This window comes from Thermobia domestica, chromosome 3 (assembly GCF_964235325.1).
Source record: "Thermobia domestica chromosome 3, izTheDome1.hap1.1, whole genome shotgun sequence".
Lineage (NCBI taxonomy): Eukaryota > Metazoa > Arthropoda > Insecta > Zygentoma > Lepismatidae > Thermobia > Thermobia domestica.
In genome coordinates, this window is record NC_137456.1 from 195126322 (window position 1) to 195143915 (window position 17594).

Below are 17594 nucleotides of genomic sequence, written 5' to 3' on the forward strand. Positions count from 1 at the left end.
TATAATAATAAAAAATATATAATAAAAATTAAAAATTGAATATATATAATAAAAATAAAAATGTAGATATATAATAAAAACAAAATTGTAAAATATATAACAAGTGTTTGAATATAATGGTATATACAATGTTCTATTGATATTTGTATTGTTTGTAGTTGATTAACAAAAATAATTTAATATATGAAATATGCTATTTACGTTATATGAAAAATCTATTTACAATATATGAAAACTATTTAAAATATGAAAAACCTATTTACAAAATTTTTATAATATATGAAAAAATCAATTTGCAAAATTTATATAATATATGAAAAATCTATCTACAAAATTTATATATGAAAAATCTATTTACAAAATTTATGTATGAAAGCTATTTGCAAAATTTATATAATATATGAAAAAATCTACAAAATTTATATAATTTATGAAAAATCTATTTAGAACATATAATAGGCTACTTACAAATGAATGTAGGATGAAACTTAGGTATATTGTGTAGGTGATATAAGCAGAACTTGTGAGTTACAGAAAGAAACCTTATACTGTAAAGAATCTAATATGGTATATCCACGAGGAGCGCAATGTATGATTGCCATACTTATTTCCCTTCATTCATATCACTGATAAATTATATAAAAAATTAATGCACTGAGAATATTTACAAAATGCACATATATATTCAACCATTCACTCATCACAGGACAAGACTAGAACTTCTATATCCATACAGTATAGTTGTATAAACTGTTTCATCAGTCGGGTTAAGTCTACGTCTTTTGTTATTAACTTGTCGATTTGTTTTTGTCTCTGGTCGTGATACAATGATAAACCCCCGCTTACAAACTATCCTCCCTGGATTGTTTAACTCTTTTTTCCCAATTTTTCCGAGGACTAACTTATAGAAATGCTCAAAATTAATTTTTTCCCGAGTTCTACTATCTAATGTGATTCCCCTAATTTTATAAACATAATTTACTTTCCCCGTCCCAATTTCTTTCAATCTATATGCATAATTTTTTGGCCCCAAACCTATAAACATGTCAATTTCCCACCCATTTGGTATTTCGTCAGTTAGCGCACCCAAGTAGGAACCAGTGGTAAGCTTGGGCTTATCATTTCATCTTTGAACATACATAATATTGTCCGTGTCACAATATAATACGGCTTCAGGCCCTACAGCCGTCAAGAGATCATAGAGTTTTAGCCTTGCCCAAGATGTAATAAACGATGCAAGTACGACATTCGAAAATTTCCAGGGCCTGTTTTCATTTTCGATGTCTTTGTATGTGATAATGAGATGGCGTTCACCAATATGTGACATTGTTTGCACCTCATATTGCGCTGACAGTAAGTAGGTCAAAAATGTTTCTGGATCATCAACAATTCTCGATTGCGGAAGATCCGTTCGCTGCCCCCATTTTACATGTAATGTGTTGAGGAACATCTTAGAGATATACCTCAGTCCCGGGTTCTTCCTGATATTGCTATGATTTAACTGTATGCCCTCGTGGGCAAGATACTCGTTAATATATTTTTCCTCTTCTCCTTGAGTGTGGCATGAATCAGAAAATCCAGATGATTCCTGTTTCATTTGGAGGAAAGAATTCACGTAGTTACGGAATAAACTACGTTCATTACAATCCTCCGAACCTACGAGTTCGAATTCCCATATTTCTTTAATGGCGAGTATTTTATAGCCAAACTGTATAGCCTTATGCAATTCTGGGGTGCAGAATGTGCCAGTAATCGCACGATCACTTTCGAAAAGCGAACAATCGTTGACATTTTCCTCCTCCGTACATGTACGGCACAGAGCGAAAAGTAATCGACCTCCCGCAACATATGGCAGGACTGGAAAATACAAATCAGTTGGAGGCAAAACGGTACATTTAACCATACCGTGAATACTTCCCACATCTGGGAAGTCCGGCCCCCTATGTATTTTTGGCTTACCTACTGGCAACGGCTTACGCGCCATTACCCATTGGTAGAGGCTGGTTACGTCCAGGTACGCAATACTTTCATCACTACCACATTCATGTAGAGCTTTAAAACATTCGGTTCGACCACCATTAAATCCTTCCTTGGGGATCAAATGATCGACAATATCCGCACATTGAGTTCGAATGAACTCTTGTATGGACTTGCCCTTCTTCACTTGATTGTCCCAATTACATTCCCACATTTCAACAACGTTGAGACTACGTTTACGCAGATAATTAACCTTAATAGTGGTAGACTCAAATCGTTCTTGCATGGATGTAGATTGATGCGAGGTAGAGTCAAATTGCTTGTGACGCAATTCAGAGTAACAGGTGAGGCAACCATGCCACAAACATCCCAGGAACTCATACACATTATTACTACTTGGTTCATAACCATCAACTTTATATTTTCCAAATTTCTTTTCCCCAAGGTTTCCAGTATACTGAATTCCAGTACCTCTTGTTTTCTTTAAATAACGCAACCACTGTAATGCTTTCACACTTTGGCGGTCACGGTAATCAAAGCCAAGAGGAGGAATTATTGGGATCAAGTCTTTTGGTAAATACAAAGTACAGTAGACCAACATAGCAAGACTGGCTATGGTTCCTGCAGAAATGAAACATTGGATACCGCCAGTTTTCTCTTCAATCAGATCATAAAATTTAACAACGGCCTCCGTTAGAATTCTCACGTCGTGGCGGCAATAATCTAGCATCTCCTTTTGCAGATCATACTGCACGCCACTCAAAGTACGTTGTTCATACCAGGCGTACAATTGCTCTTTTTTTCAGGACTTCTACTATCGGGATCAAAATATTTAATATCAGGGATTGGACCTACATAATTTTAATTAACCAGAGTATTAAACAAATATGGGGAATCTCCCTTCTTTAAATTTTGATTAAGGCCTAAAGTTTTGATTAAGTCAGACAGCCGGATTCCCAATTTAAGATAGGTATCCCTGAAGAAAAGCTTATTCCCGATCCGCAACTCGATAATTTTTTGTGCTGTCATTGTACGTGTTGGAGAAAGATGCTGAGATTTATTGAGACTTCTAATTGCATCATGTCAAATTTCGATCCATTATGCGAAAGCACAATAATTTTTTCAAAAGTACAATGAGCCTTTAGTGTATAACTAATAAACTCATCAATGCTCTTGAAAGAAAACTCGCGATTTTCATTTTCATCCCCGCGTACATGACATGAATCATCCAATGATTTACCCTTGCATGCATAACAGTCATTGAACATACTAAAGAGACAACATGTTCCTGCTCTCCCTCAGTATTTGTATCTAGCAGCATAGTCTCTACATCAAACACAATGTACAAATACTTTTCAACCCTGGTAAGACGCTGGTTCTGAACATAACAAATATGATCCCGTTCCACGTGTGTATTACACGATTTACATAAACGTTCATCACATTTGTGTATAGATTTCCTACGACGTAAATCAAACATAAAATCACAATCATTACACACCTTTACATAATCACATATACTCTTGTCTCCTTTATTTACACTTTTATGATTATCATAACACTCACTCGTTGGAAATAACCTATGGCAATCAGTGCATTCACACTTAATATCATCATTATCTAGTTGATGATACTGTTCGCAAAATCTACATTTAAGCTCACACTTCTGATAAACCCCTTTATTATTGTATCCTTTCAAACAATAATGACAATAACCTTTGAATCCCAAAAGTTTGCGCACGCTTTCAATAAGTTGATAATGTCCGTCTTCATACAATAAGAATATTTGTTTACCACCTTTAATTCCTGGATATATCACAAATTCACGCGTTTCAAGGTTCCTTTCATACACAATGATTTGATAGTTGGGTACAAGGTGGTTTTGTATTTTTTTAGGATCTTCCAATGTACATCCATTATTTTTTTCAGCCTCAATCCCCAAATCATTGCACAAAATATCAGCTTTTTTTAGTAAGCGCTTTGTTTTTTCAATTCATACACTCGTAAACGATTTTGATTGGTCCTTGCCATCCCGAGAATTACACTCTTTGGGAGGCAGTACACGTCCTTCTCCATGGGAACTACTTTTTCTTCCAAAAACTCTGTTAATAGAAGATATTTCTGATTAGTCCGGGTTCGATTCTTACCTCTTCCTTGCGAAGGTTAACATAATGGACCTTAAATGTCACATTACCTTCGAATAAATAATCCTCATTGGAATTGAGGGTGTTCTCTATCACGGAGAAGAGGACCTTCGAGTTCAATTCCGATTTACGTCTCCACGAGACATACAGAAACTTGTTCAGTTTTGAAGCCGAGCTCTCAATTGCTATTCCTACCCGGGCATTTTCGTCAACGTCACTTAATTCTTGATGTATTGCAAAATCAAATAATGCCCGGATATAGGATTCAGGGTTTTTTATTTCATTTTCGGTTGTACACTTAATACTTATTTCCCTCCCCTTAATTCCATAATATGGGTAATGACGCTGATTTTTACCTACAATTTCAAATTGTGGCGCACCCATACCAATCATTGCATTAGGTACTTCCCCGGAACTTACAGAACTTGGTCCTGGTAAGTTCATAGGTTCCCCGGAACTCTCAGAGCTCGGTCCTGCTAAGTTCAAAGGTTTACCTAATAGCTCACGAGCGATTTCAACCGATAAGCCATCTGTCTTACCAGATGATATCAACTGGTTGAGCTTTTCACAAGCCTGCTTTTTTATTTCAGCTACGCGAAAGAACCCTGCCCGATATAGATCCGTAATATCGGCAGCTGATATACATCCCTCCAAAATTTCACCCTGTCTTCGTTCAAAATGTTTTAATAATTCTGTTAACATTTGATGATATTTTTCATTGGGTACACGTACACCCTTCGAATGATAACTATCCACCAAACGCTTCCAGGAATAATATACCACCTCGGGGGCAGCATATCCAAATCGGTAAAGTAAATCAATAAGCTCTTCAGCTTGCATAATATGTGTGCTTGCCATCTGTAATCACAAAATTATACCGAAATCGAATTACTTTTTTGTCCTCACCACAAAATAAAATTCCTCAAATATGACTGTCACTAAATTAAGTCTTGTGAACAGTAAATCGGTAAACATCCTAAAAGACGCTGTTTACACCTCGAAGTACAAAAACAAACTGAATTATGTTTCCACTTAGGATCAAATTTGTAGATTTTCCAACCACTATCACGGCCAAGAGCTCACTTACACACGTCCTATGAACTGAACGTTGTACAATTTTGGAGTTCCTTTAACTTAAAATCAATGAAGTGCTGCTCTTACGATGTTACCTCCAAGAGTGATTGTAACGAAATGATTTCCACTTGTCCTATGGACTCTATTTATGCGTTTCCACGATCCGTGTTCGTTTATTTATTCTCTATCCAAAAGAACACGAAGACAGGTCCGTATGGTAGAACTGCTTTCTGCAAACTGAGCGCTTGACAATTCCGAGCTTCTTATATACACGTAGATAAGTAAATTCCCAGAATTCCACACAAACTTCTCTGACAATAAGTATGACTTATAATTTACCAAGTAATTTCCCGAAGATGTAATATTAAGTTTATCAGCTAACAACACTTTCCGATAACTAAATGACAACACGAAGAGACGTCTTCACCATACAAATAGTTCTGCTATACAGACCGCCGCGCACTTTTCACGCTCTTATATAGACGCAAATATGGAAAATTTCCAGAATTCCACACGAAGTTTTCCAAAGGTAACTGTAACTTTATGATATAATCCACTATGAGTTTACCGAAATATAATTAAGTATTTATTCTACAATAGTTCGGGATATTTCGTAAGTTTTTTTCAGTATATTGAATCAGCAAATCTAATTATAGTTTCTGATAATAATGTCCCGGACAGTACAATTAGGAACGTCTTTACTCTAGCAGTACTTCTAAAGTGAATTCACGCGGTTTTTGCGTGCTATTAATACTTTTGGAAAATGTAATCTCGTACCCAAATGCATTAAACAAAAAAATCTCAAACCCGGCTTTAAAAGCTCCTACTCAAACACATCAAGTCTCAAACCTTATAGAAATTTTTATAACATACTAAATATTATAACGTGTTATAATAATCGCATACTAATTTCCCGAAACACAATTCTATAACTAAAACTAAAAATCTAAATAACAATTAACAGTGTATAAACAAACACAATAAACATTTAAGAAGCACAAAACAAAAGAAACATCAAAAATTTATTTTAAAGAAGTTTATGAAAAAATATTTAAAAAAATACCACAAGGTTAGAATGAAAGTTCAATTAGTTACAAATTATAGTTAAAGAAAAATAGCATATGGTTAGAATGGAAGTTCGATTACTTACAAATCATAGCTAAAAATAGGAATCAGCAGATCTAACATAAAACCAAAAATATTAAATAGGAATAGTGTAGAAAAGTAGCAGACATTAAAATAATTAAATCAGGTTAGGAAAAGCATAATTATTTAAAAAGATCAAATACTAGATTTAAAAGATATACGGTTAGAAAAGCATATTAAATTAACTAAACAATTAAAATAGTTAATATGATAGCTGTTCTACAGTATTCAATGAAATGTATCAACAAAGAAAACTAATATAATCAATATATATTACTGCGACTTTTTATTATACAATTTGTAAATTTTGTTTTAATGTAACTATTTTTATAATGTATTAAATATCGCTAGTAATGAAATTTTTAATGCAGTTAATTTTATTTTTGTACTTTAACTGTAAACGATAATGTCTATTTTTTGAAATGACATTAAATTTTTGCAATGAAAAAGTGTAAATTAAAAATTTAATTTTTGTTTCCCTGAAACTCTTTGATTGTAAAATGCAATTTTCATATGTTGCTTTCATTACATGAAACTTTTGATTGTAAAATGTAATTCTTCACATATTTACATGAAACACTTTTATTGTAAAATACAATTTTTTCATGTTTACATGAAACTCTTTGATTGTAAAACAAAAATGTTAATGCAAAGTGCAAATTAAAAATGCGAAAGTGAAAATATTGTATGGTACAAATTTAAAATGCAATTTTTCATATGTTTGCTTCATTACATGAAACTGTAAAATAAATAAACTATAATGCAAAATATAAGTTTAGATATAATCTTGAAATATTTATTAATTTAAATGTGTACTTAAACATATGTAAAGTTAGTTTCCTCAAAATTATTTGTCAGTATGTCTTTAATTATATGGAATTTTATATTATAGTTTCGTTAATTTAAAATTATTTTAATTATTTAATCTTCATAAAATTTTATTTGTAATCGTTGAACTAAACATTTTAAAGTTTGCGAAATATAATTTATATTAACACTCACCACCGCTGGTTAGATGTAAAAAGATCTAACTGTACACGATGTATTAATTTTCTGGCGCACTTGTATGTCGCTGGAAACACTGAAACAATAAAAAACATTTATTAGTATACAATTTCAGTTCCACATCTACCATTTTGTTACAAGTTTAAGCACAGTAAGCTATTTAGTAATCATTTTTTTCAAATCTCAGTTTTGAGAGCAAATATTTAACATTAAGCCTTTTTAGTACACTCACATTCTCCATACGATCACAAATAAATTTGTTCAAAGTATGTGAACCAAAACGAACAATTAAAAGATAGGATCCAATTTAAAATAATAACGCTTTTCTATAACAAAGGAGAATATAAAAATAGGAAGCGAAATTTTTTGAAAGTTCACAAATAAATTTGTTCAGTTTCCAAAGGAGTTTTAATATGATCACAAACTATTTTAACTATAAGCTTATTTAGTATTTTCGAAACAAAGTTTCTCTTTTGAATTTGCTAAGCAAATGAATCAATTTAAGATAAATAACACGAAACAATACAAAACCTGAGTTTGTTATTTTAATACGGAACTTCTAATGATGTGATTGAACAAAAAATAAAAATAAGTTGCTAAACAAATTAAAGATTATTTCAAGAAACTATATTATGAAACAGAATATGTAACGGAATTAATATTGGTTGCATACTTACAGGATATCTGCAGGTTTTTAATTCCAATTTCTTCAAAGACCCCAAAGAGATATTTTCAAAGTCCAATTGATTTGCTGGAGTATCCTGAAACAAAAAGACATTATTTCAGTGGTTTTTTCTGTTCATTCATTTACAATCAATTTTAACAGCGAGTTTTGCACAACAAATGATTTATTTACAATTTCACAGCCTAGCGTTTCTTTTTTAACAATGAGTGCTATAAATAACTCGAACGAATAAAATAATTCGAAATCGATTCGTAAAAACAATTTGTATACCAAGCGATCGGTAAAAGATAAGAAAGGAGAGTATAAAAATAAAAGAAAAATATAAAAAGTTATTAATTCACACATTTAACAATGAGCTTTTAACAATCAAAATCAAAGATTGTTCGAACATGATATACATGTGAGAGAATAAATGATACGATTTATTTACAGTTTCGCAGCATAGTTGCTCATACGACTTTCCCAAATTTTTACAAGGAGCTTCTAATGAAGCGAATGAACAAAAGGAAAAATATGAAGCGAATTATTTAAAAGTTCACACTGCAGCTTTTTAAAATGAGATTTCATTCGAAATCGATCCGTAAAAGTAAGTTGCTTAGCAAGGGAGCCAATAAAAATATTAGGAGAATACAAATAAGAACGACTTTCTATCAAAAATCTTTGTAAGTTCACAAATAAATTTGTTCAGTTTCCAATTTAACAACGATTTTTCAAAACGTTCACACAAAGTGTTCTGAATTTGCTAAGGAAGTGAACCAATTTAAGATAAATAACACAAATGAACAAATAAAATCGCAACGTTTCAGTTCTAAGAACATTATTGTAAATAATGCGAGTTATTTATTACATTGCAACAAGGTTGCTCTATTTGAGTAATTTATTACGAACTGGTCAAGAAAAAATACCTTTTGTACTAATCCTCAGAACCTCTGATACTTCTTGTAGTACGTTCTTGAATCGACCAGTTTGATACCACACCAATGGTTAACCTAAAATATAACATAATTTGTATTAGATTCGTATACTATAGATGGTTTTATACGCATACACTATGTATATATATTTATTATAGAATATCTTATATACATACACTGTGTGTACTGTAGATTCTTATATGTATATATATCTGCTATAGATTCTTATATGTATATAATATATATATATATATATATATATTTATTTATTTATTGTAGAGTATCTTATATGCATACACTGTGTGTACTATAGACTCATATGTATATATATCTAGTATAGATTCTTATGTATATATACATAGTATGTATGTATCTACTATAGATTCTTATATGTATATATATATTTACTATATAATATCTTATATGCTTACACTATATAGTATAAATTACCTTATATGAATATAGCATGTATATATTTATACTGACCCTTAGATAATATTGAATTAAAATTCAAAAGACTCAGCTTAAGATGATTCTCGTGTTAAAGATCATATCAATTGGGTATAATAAATATATTATTTATAAAACAGAAATTTTTCAGGCGGGAAGCTAAAGTATGGACATGTAGCGACAAGTAGTTCAGCTTAGTAGAAGCCATAGGTAAATATCCAAGAGTAGTATGAATAGTCTTGGGAGAAGGTTTGATTATAGGGCTAAGGTTAGCTTGAGGTAGGTTCAGCGTATCTGTTTAGAGTATGCTCTGGCATGCGATCCGTAAAAATAAGTTGCTTAGCAATGAAGCCATTAAAATATTAGGAGTACAAATAAAAACGACTTTCCACGGGAAAGGAAAAGTTAAAAGCAGAAGATAATTAGAAAAACGTACAAAGCAAGGAAAAAACAGAACAAATACCCATGGAGAAAAATAGCTATAAAAATAGGAAAGAAAGGTATTTAGGTATGGCAGAGGTAAAGAGTAATGAAGAGAAAAATGCAGACGAGAATAAATACAGAGGAAGAGAGGTAATACTACAAGTAGTGGAGAAGTAGAGAGGGAATACTGCAACCAGTGGTGAAATAGTATAAATAACACGAGCAAACAAAAGTAAAAAATAAGAAGCATAGCACGTAAAATTGCACAGCAAACGATTTATTTTACAAGTTCCCAGCGTAGTTGGTCTGAGCTTGTGTACCAACCAAAAGAATAAAAAATACGATCCGTAAAAATATGAAGTGATTGAAGGAAAAAAGAAAAAAAATTACATCACGACTTGTCTGAGGATTGAACCGAGGACCGCAAGTGTATGAGGCAAACGTTTTACTTACTACACCAGAATATGCGGATGCCACTTCGGAGGAAGGTGCGCTGAGTCAAAAGTACGCCACGTGATTGTACAATAGTAAATTGCTTTTTCTTATTAGCAGCACTGTTCTATAAACAGTCTCTACTCTTATAATTTTGACAAATATACCTATAGGTTCCGAAAACGTACAGTGCTTGTGCACTCCCCCCATGTTTTTTCAACGTTTATAACCTACAATCCTGCTCTCATAAGCACAATGATCATTTAGTATCTTATTCCATTTTCAATTAACTTTATGAATCTTGCAAACTTTCTTCCGACATTCCCTGTGATTTACTTCTGTTATAAGATTTCTCGTGTCTTCAGTGAGAAAAAAAAACTTTTACAAACTCTGAACTTAATCAACTCAATTTTTAATCTTTTGAAATTATTTATCCACGAAATAATATCTATAGAAATTGCAAAATAAATAAAATCAATTCACGTTACAAAATATAAAATCGTATCGCCGCTTATCCAAGGATCGAACCGGGAACGACGAGTGTATGAGTCCTTCGCCTTACTTACTAGGCTACGGGCCGACGCGATCTCAAACTAACGCTTTCCCGGGTGGCAAATGATTGTATGAACGTATCCAAGTTCCGTATTTATTTTTACCACTGTTAGAATTGTTTCAGTATGCTAGTCGAACTATATATATTTTTTGCTTACAATATGGTAGTACATTCGATTTCTATGACAAACAAGAAATAATTTTACCGTTCCAACTAATTTTTACAATGTATACAAGAGATTAAGTATGTTTGCACCTAATTTTACTTATTTGTACAAAATGTCTAGGAACATCCAATGCCAAAATATATTTTGTTCGTTCAAAACGAATTTAGTATTTAGCGGTTCGCATTGTGCTCGAATAATTGAGCAAAACCATAATTTGTACAAGTACCTGTAATAAAACAGTATTTGTCCAACTTGTTTATTACGAGGAAGATAAAATCTTAGCAAAGAAATCATAAACTAACATTTTCAAAGCAAGCAACAAACATTCAAAACCTAAGTTCCGTAAAATTGGTCTGGAGTGTTACAAAAAACGTATTAAATACTAAAATAACACGTATTATTCGCGGTTTTTGCATGGAAAGTTCAAATTTATACTTTAGGGCGGGGCAAAGCGTTCACTAGCGGTGCTCCCCTTACAATTACATTCCAATATATCCAATAAACAAACTACCCTAACCACTATAATGCTAAGATGATTTCAAATCTAAGTGTCTCCTAGAACAGTTCAAATTGTTCTTAAAATCAGTACGAACAAACGTTGTAAGAAGTAAACATTAATCCTGTACAAAAATTGTAAAACCCTGTAGGTTTTGTTTTTTAAACAATAATTTAAGTCTTAGCTCCTGAATTTACCATCCATCTTATTATTCATTATATTAAGTGTGTTACCACCACATTCTTTATTCCCTTATTTCTCAAAATTATAACTTAATACCAAATATTCTGTTAAACATGATCTGGTGTTCCACAGGTCATGAAATAATTACTAGTTTCTCTAAGAAGCTAGGCTTTTCCATGGATTCTCCCCACCCACTTTTTCATTTCATCAAACTTTTAACAGTTCCTATGAAATTTCGTTTTTGTAAATAATTAGTATGCTCTTGGAATAAACTAAAGCACAAAAGGTATAAATTAATTAGCTAGTAAGGAGTTCTCTACTAATATAAGTCATTAAACTCAAAATAAAATTGTCACAATAGGCTAAAATCTTATCTCTCTTGCCCAAGCAAAAGCAATATTCAGCAAAGCATGTTCAGGGGTTAATATTTTTATTAAACTTTAAAAATTAATCCGCATTCCTCTAGCACTTTAAGAAATTGTCTACATGTGGGGTCCAATATACAGTAATTTTCTGGAACTATCAAAACAACTTATCCTACAAATGCTTCATTCACCAAAACTGTAAAAATTGTTATTTCCTAAAACAAATCTACGCCTATCATCACTTGAAACTCAAATTCAAATTGTTCTTGAAATCTGTAGGGTCCTAGGCGTTAAACGCCAAAACAAGTTATAGTTAGCCAAAAAATTCACAGAAACCTATTTTTTGCTAAAGTAATTAATTTAATTACCCATAATATTTTACGCTCTGTCCGCAATATTACAATAGAACGTATTAACCACTTATATTTTCTTACACTCTATGTACAGCGCTGGACACTTCTAAATGGTACACCTTAGCCGTAAATCTCCATATGGCTGTACCATTTGGAAGTGTCCACCGCTGTACAATGTAAAATCCTTTATGGCTTCGCAAGTATCTCTGAATTAAAAAAAAAGCTTTACGGAGGCCACGTAACTGCTTTCTACACATAGTTCTTAGTTTGATAAATAGGTGGCAATAAGCGTGTTGTTCACAACCCATGTTTTGTCTAACTTTTCTAACTATGCAAGTCAAAATAATGTCCCCGAAACTTCCTTTACAATTATAATAGTGTTTTGTTCCATAGCCACAAAATTAATACTAATAAACATAAGCTATTTCAACTATGTATATTGAAATCATGTGGCCTATAATTTCTGTATAAATCCTACTGTACTACAATAATTTAATATATTCATATGTTTAAATAAGGTAGCATCAGAAAATCGGATTTTCTCTAATTCTGCCTTCCCAAGCTATCTGTATTAGATCAATCTACAGTAAAACATTGTTCATTCTCATCAAGCAAATTCGTTTTTAATTAAAACTAGTAGTTCAATTCGTGTTGCAAGCCGCTCAATAATAAGCTTTCTTCTCTTAATACTCAAGGAAACATTAAAATATGTAATACTATTTCATAAAAGTGCCCCAAAGTAAATATATTTCCCCACTCAAATATTTCTGCCTAAAATACGTACACGTCACCTATAAGCTACGTGTTCAATTCCGGTTGAAAAAAGTATATAACCCTAACCACACTTTTCCTCGTTTTTACAACAAACAAATGTCAAGGCTTAGACCGCTTTCTTCCAATTAAAAAAGGAAAGCCTAAAATCTAAATCCATAACCATTAAGCTACCGTTAAATTTTATTTTTTAGTAGTTAAAGCTCTTTCGTGGCTAAGCGGTGGTGTGAAAGACCCCGGTCAATTTCCCCTCAGTTTATGTGGTTCAAGGTCTACATTAATCTATAAGTTCATGTCTCAAATAGCATTGGTGGTAAAAACAGCTCTAAATTTACAATCAATTATATTATAGTCATCTTTACTGCCCCTAGTTCCATTCCCAACGCGAACTTCTATATTTCCATATTCAATGTCAAGCAAAAGGTTTACGAGCCTCAATGTTAAACAGTACATTAAACTGAAATTCAACTCAACTCTGTATGAAATAGTAACACCCGCTTCTGCCTATTAAACACAATACATTCAACAATATTTATGAATAAAAATCTAGATTAAAACAAAAATAATATGTGCGTCTATTTTATTATCATTCAAATTTACTCCAAACAAAACGTATAATTTCAATAATGCAGCTAAATTGTTTAAATATATTTTCAAATATAAAATAAAAATCAAATTAACTTACCAATAACTTTTAAATAATCAAAGGAAAATTTATCACACAGTACACAATTAACACAATGACCAGTTAAAATCTTCCAATGTTAACGCTCTGCGATCTAAATAGAAAAGAGAGCTCAATACTGATGTAGTATAGTTTATACATGTAGTATAGTTTATACATATCGTAAGAGGGGGAGAAGATGATGCAGTCATGCTTTTTCATTGTCACATGTGCAAACGTTGCCAAATGAAATATTTCACTGTCTTCTATCTTGTTACTCATCCTAAGTAGGCTACGGTCTTCACTCATTAAAACCAAACAATTAAATGACAAATTGGCAACACAGGTGAGGTCATTCACTTGTTTTCCGTATGCAATGGGAAATTTCCTCCGTGCCTGACCGGAGCTAAAGTATAGTTTACATAGATAAGATAAACGTGGTCTAACGTTGGTTTTACTTCCTTTAACTCGTGACACTTAATCTATATGATTTCAGCTGTTGTCCACGCAGTCATCGAGTGCTTTTTATCTTGAAACACTGGTTTCAATGAAGATATCCAATAAATAAAACAATATTTTCTTCTTTAATAGCCTAAGTTTATAATTCAATTTTCAATATTATTATAATTCAATCACTAAAATATATTTAATCTGTTTCGATAAAAACCCGTACACCTTGTGGAATCATATGTGGTTCTCTGTAAGTCACAGTGCTAAAATTCAAAATCAATCAATACAATTGAAACTTCTCCATTGGTAAGCAATTAGCGTACACCCCTTTGGCATGGGTGATTCGGGTTCAATTCCCGGTGTGGGTCATATGGTTCGAGGCCTACATTCAGCTGTAGGTTTATGTCTCAAATAGCCTCGGTGCTAAAAGAAGTGCTAAATTCACAATCATATGCACCTTTAATGTGGAAACCCGAATTCGATTCCCCGCGGGGAGCTCCTATAGTTCATGTTCTATGTTAATCAGTAGGTCCGCGTCTCGTGTAGCATTGGTGGTGAACTAAACGCTAAACTCAAAACCAATTCAAACTTAACCGTTACCCTACACATCTTTAGTCTCAAAGTTTCCAATAACCATTAATAGATCTATGCCTTATATAGCCTTTTTGTTTAAACTCAAATAAGCACAGCTCAAGTCCAGTTCGTGGGGTTTCAACTAATCTCATTTATTTAAAAGTAATGTTCAATTTTCCAAATGGACAACTGCTCAAATATTTTATAGTGGGACGTATAGTTTAATCACTGTGAAGGATACTCGCTAACGTTCTTGCCTTCGGTGCGAAAAAAATCCAAATTTAATTCGGTGAGGCATTCAATCAAAATGTAAATCACTTTTATGTCCTACATAATTTTTTTCTTGTTCCAAACAAATGTCTGTATAGTACCTAACTTATATACCTCTTACTTTTCCCTTCCCGTAATAGTGTGCTTGCCAAGAAATATTATACATAATGGTCCATAAAGCCAAATCTAAATCTTAACTAGTATTATCATAAAACATGACAATACTAAATGCCATATGCCCTCCACAATATTAGTATTGTACCTCAAATAGTATTCATTAATACGTAATGTTATCACATAATCAATTTAAATAATACGTCCAGTGTCATATAATCTAGAAATAATTATAAGTTATACCTATCCGTGTGCATTTTCTAGACGTAATACACACAAAATCATATGAGAGTTTATAAATTTCAACTTAGCTGTCTCTAAATAAAAATGTATGGTCTCTTCAATTTTTAACAAAGGTGCATCAATCAATAATCCAAGTGTATTTTCTCCAATTCATAACAACAAATCATATATGGTCATTAAAACTAAATTTCGTTTATTCAAACTTAACAAATGACCACGTAGTTCAAGCTTTTACCACTAGATGGATCTATGATAGTAAAACATTTTTCAGACAGAAAATATATAGCGTTACAGGTCCTTTTTACTAGTGCCAAAGGATCAGTTGTATTCGCCATATGTTCCCGTAGCTAAACGGTAAGATGATGGATCAGTAATGCAGGGGTTGTGAGTTCAAAACGTGTTCACGTCAACGAAAATTTTTTTATATAATTTAATGCTAGGATCGTTACCAATAATAATAATAATAATAATAATAATAATAATAATAAGTCAATTCAATACTAAGTCAATGTAAACCAATACATAGTTCCAAATAGCATACATGTGTAACGTGCAATCCTTAAAGCTAACCGTAGTGGCAGTGACGCAACGTATGCAACAATAATGGCGCCAGCGCAAAGCTAACGTTCGGTACAGCGCAAGTGTCGGGCGGCGGATATACAAACCGAATGTGCGGGCAGACGGGAAACTCGCGACGGAAATTATAATATCAAATTCATATATTCACTCAATGAATTATTATTTTATTAAATTCAATAATAATCTGAATCAAAAAGTCAACTGAGGTTATAAATATTCCTAAAACCAGAAATTACAAAATGCGATATCGCAATATTTGTTTGTTCACGCAAAAAGTTCTTCTACGTCATAAAGAAAATTGTCAACATCAATAAATCGCTGTCAGCAACCAGAAAATAAATAGCAGCGGTGGTGATATCAAAGGTAAGTAAACTTTGTCTTCTTACTTAAGTTAAAGTATTGGGTAAATATACAAAGTCCGCCGGAAAATATCGTTAGCGTCTGCAGCTGTCGGGCGGCGGATATACAAAGCGGGCGAGCGAAAAAAAAGTATAAAGGAAACTCGCACCACGGTCAAACAGTAATGGCGCCAGCGCAAAGGTCACACATACGTGATAAGATAAGGGGATCTGGTGTAATTGCAATCTCATTACTTCAATTTAAAAAACTAATTGAAGTGTGCTTAAAATAAGTCATAAAAGGGAACAATAATTATATTACATACAAAAATTATCGAAAATCTAGTTACTTTCGCTGCAACACTGCAAGAAATCACTAAAAATCCCTTAAAAGAGCAGGAAAATTTGCCTATTTAGGTGGAAAAAGTATCACTGTAATTATTCTCAGTACAGGCAACACTGTGAAATTCCGACATATTTAGGATAATAGTACTCATGCTGTTGAACCACGACCCACTGACCCACTCAGAAAACTCGATCCATTTGGCCTACTGACCCACTTCATCTCTGGATTTGACAACACATAGAAGATGGAAGATCAAAAATTGCATGTTCACCATATTTTATTGTTTTACTTCAGGCAAGGGAAGAGCGCGCGAATAATGTGATTTTAAAATCCTCAATGTTTCTGTGTTTTTGTCCCTTTTCTTAAAAAGTTAGTGGAAAACGTAAAAGTGAGTGAAACGCGTAAAAATAGGAAATAAGGTACCGAGGAATTTCATTAAATTATTAACTTAAAAAATAATTCAGTGCCCTGAAACACCAGATTCCAATCAGAATGAGTATTTGTCCAATGACGTAACGTGAAAAAACAGGGCCCGAGGTGAGAGCATACGGCAACGTTTGCGTACATATGAGTTGTCAATTTAAAGTTGAATTCTCTGTATTATTCTTTCTGGTTAATACTTTACTATTCTATCATGACTAAGAAAGTTTCAGCATTATGACACTGGAATCGTAAAAGTGTGTTATTACTGAACTCATGGCAAATCCAGTTGTTTCCTTTTCTCAGAACAGTGATTTCATAGAGTAGTGGCTGAAGCGTTAGTTTCGTAATGTTGTAGACGTGGGTTCGATTTCGGCTGTGCCAATTCAGGAAATTTTTATAATCAGCAATATTGATACTTCTGATGTATACTAACTTGAAAAATATTCAATTTCTCTTG

At 32.6% G+C, this 17594-nt stretch overlaps 2 protein-coding genes across 4 annotated transcripts in view; one reads left to right on the top strand and one right to left on the bottom strand.

The window, feature by feature from the left end:
• Positions 1–17594, top strand: part of LOC145680916 (uncharacterized) — a 975933-nt gene that overhangs the window by 124651 nt on the left and 833688 nt on the right. The window lies entirely within an intron of this gene.
• On the bottom strand, positions 143–14028 carry LOC145680915 (uncharacterized). Its single transcript, XM_081752074.1, has 5 exons — positions 13823–14028; positions 8937–9020; positions 8024–8107; positions 7344–7422; positions 143–4979 (listed from the first exon to the last, which is right to left on the bottom strand). The coding sequence occupies exon 5, from the start codon at positions 2705–2707 to the stop codon at positions 1124–1126; it is 1584 nt and encodes a 527-aa protein (XP_081608200.1). The 5' UTR covers positions 2708–4979; positions 7344–7422; positions 8024–8107; positions 8937–9020; positions 13823–14028; the 3' UTR covers positions 143–1123.

Excerpts from the sequence above, each read along its gene's own strand:
- LOC145680915 (XM_081752074.1), bottom strand. The coding sequence starts at position 2,707 with ATGCTAGATTATTGCCGCCACGACGTGAGAATTCTAACGGAGGCCGTT.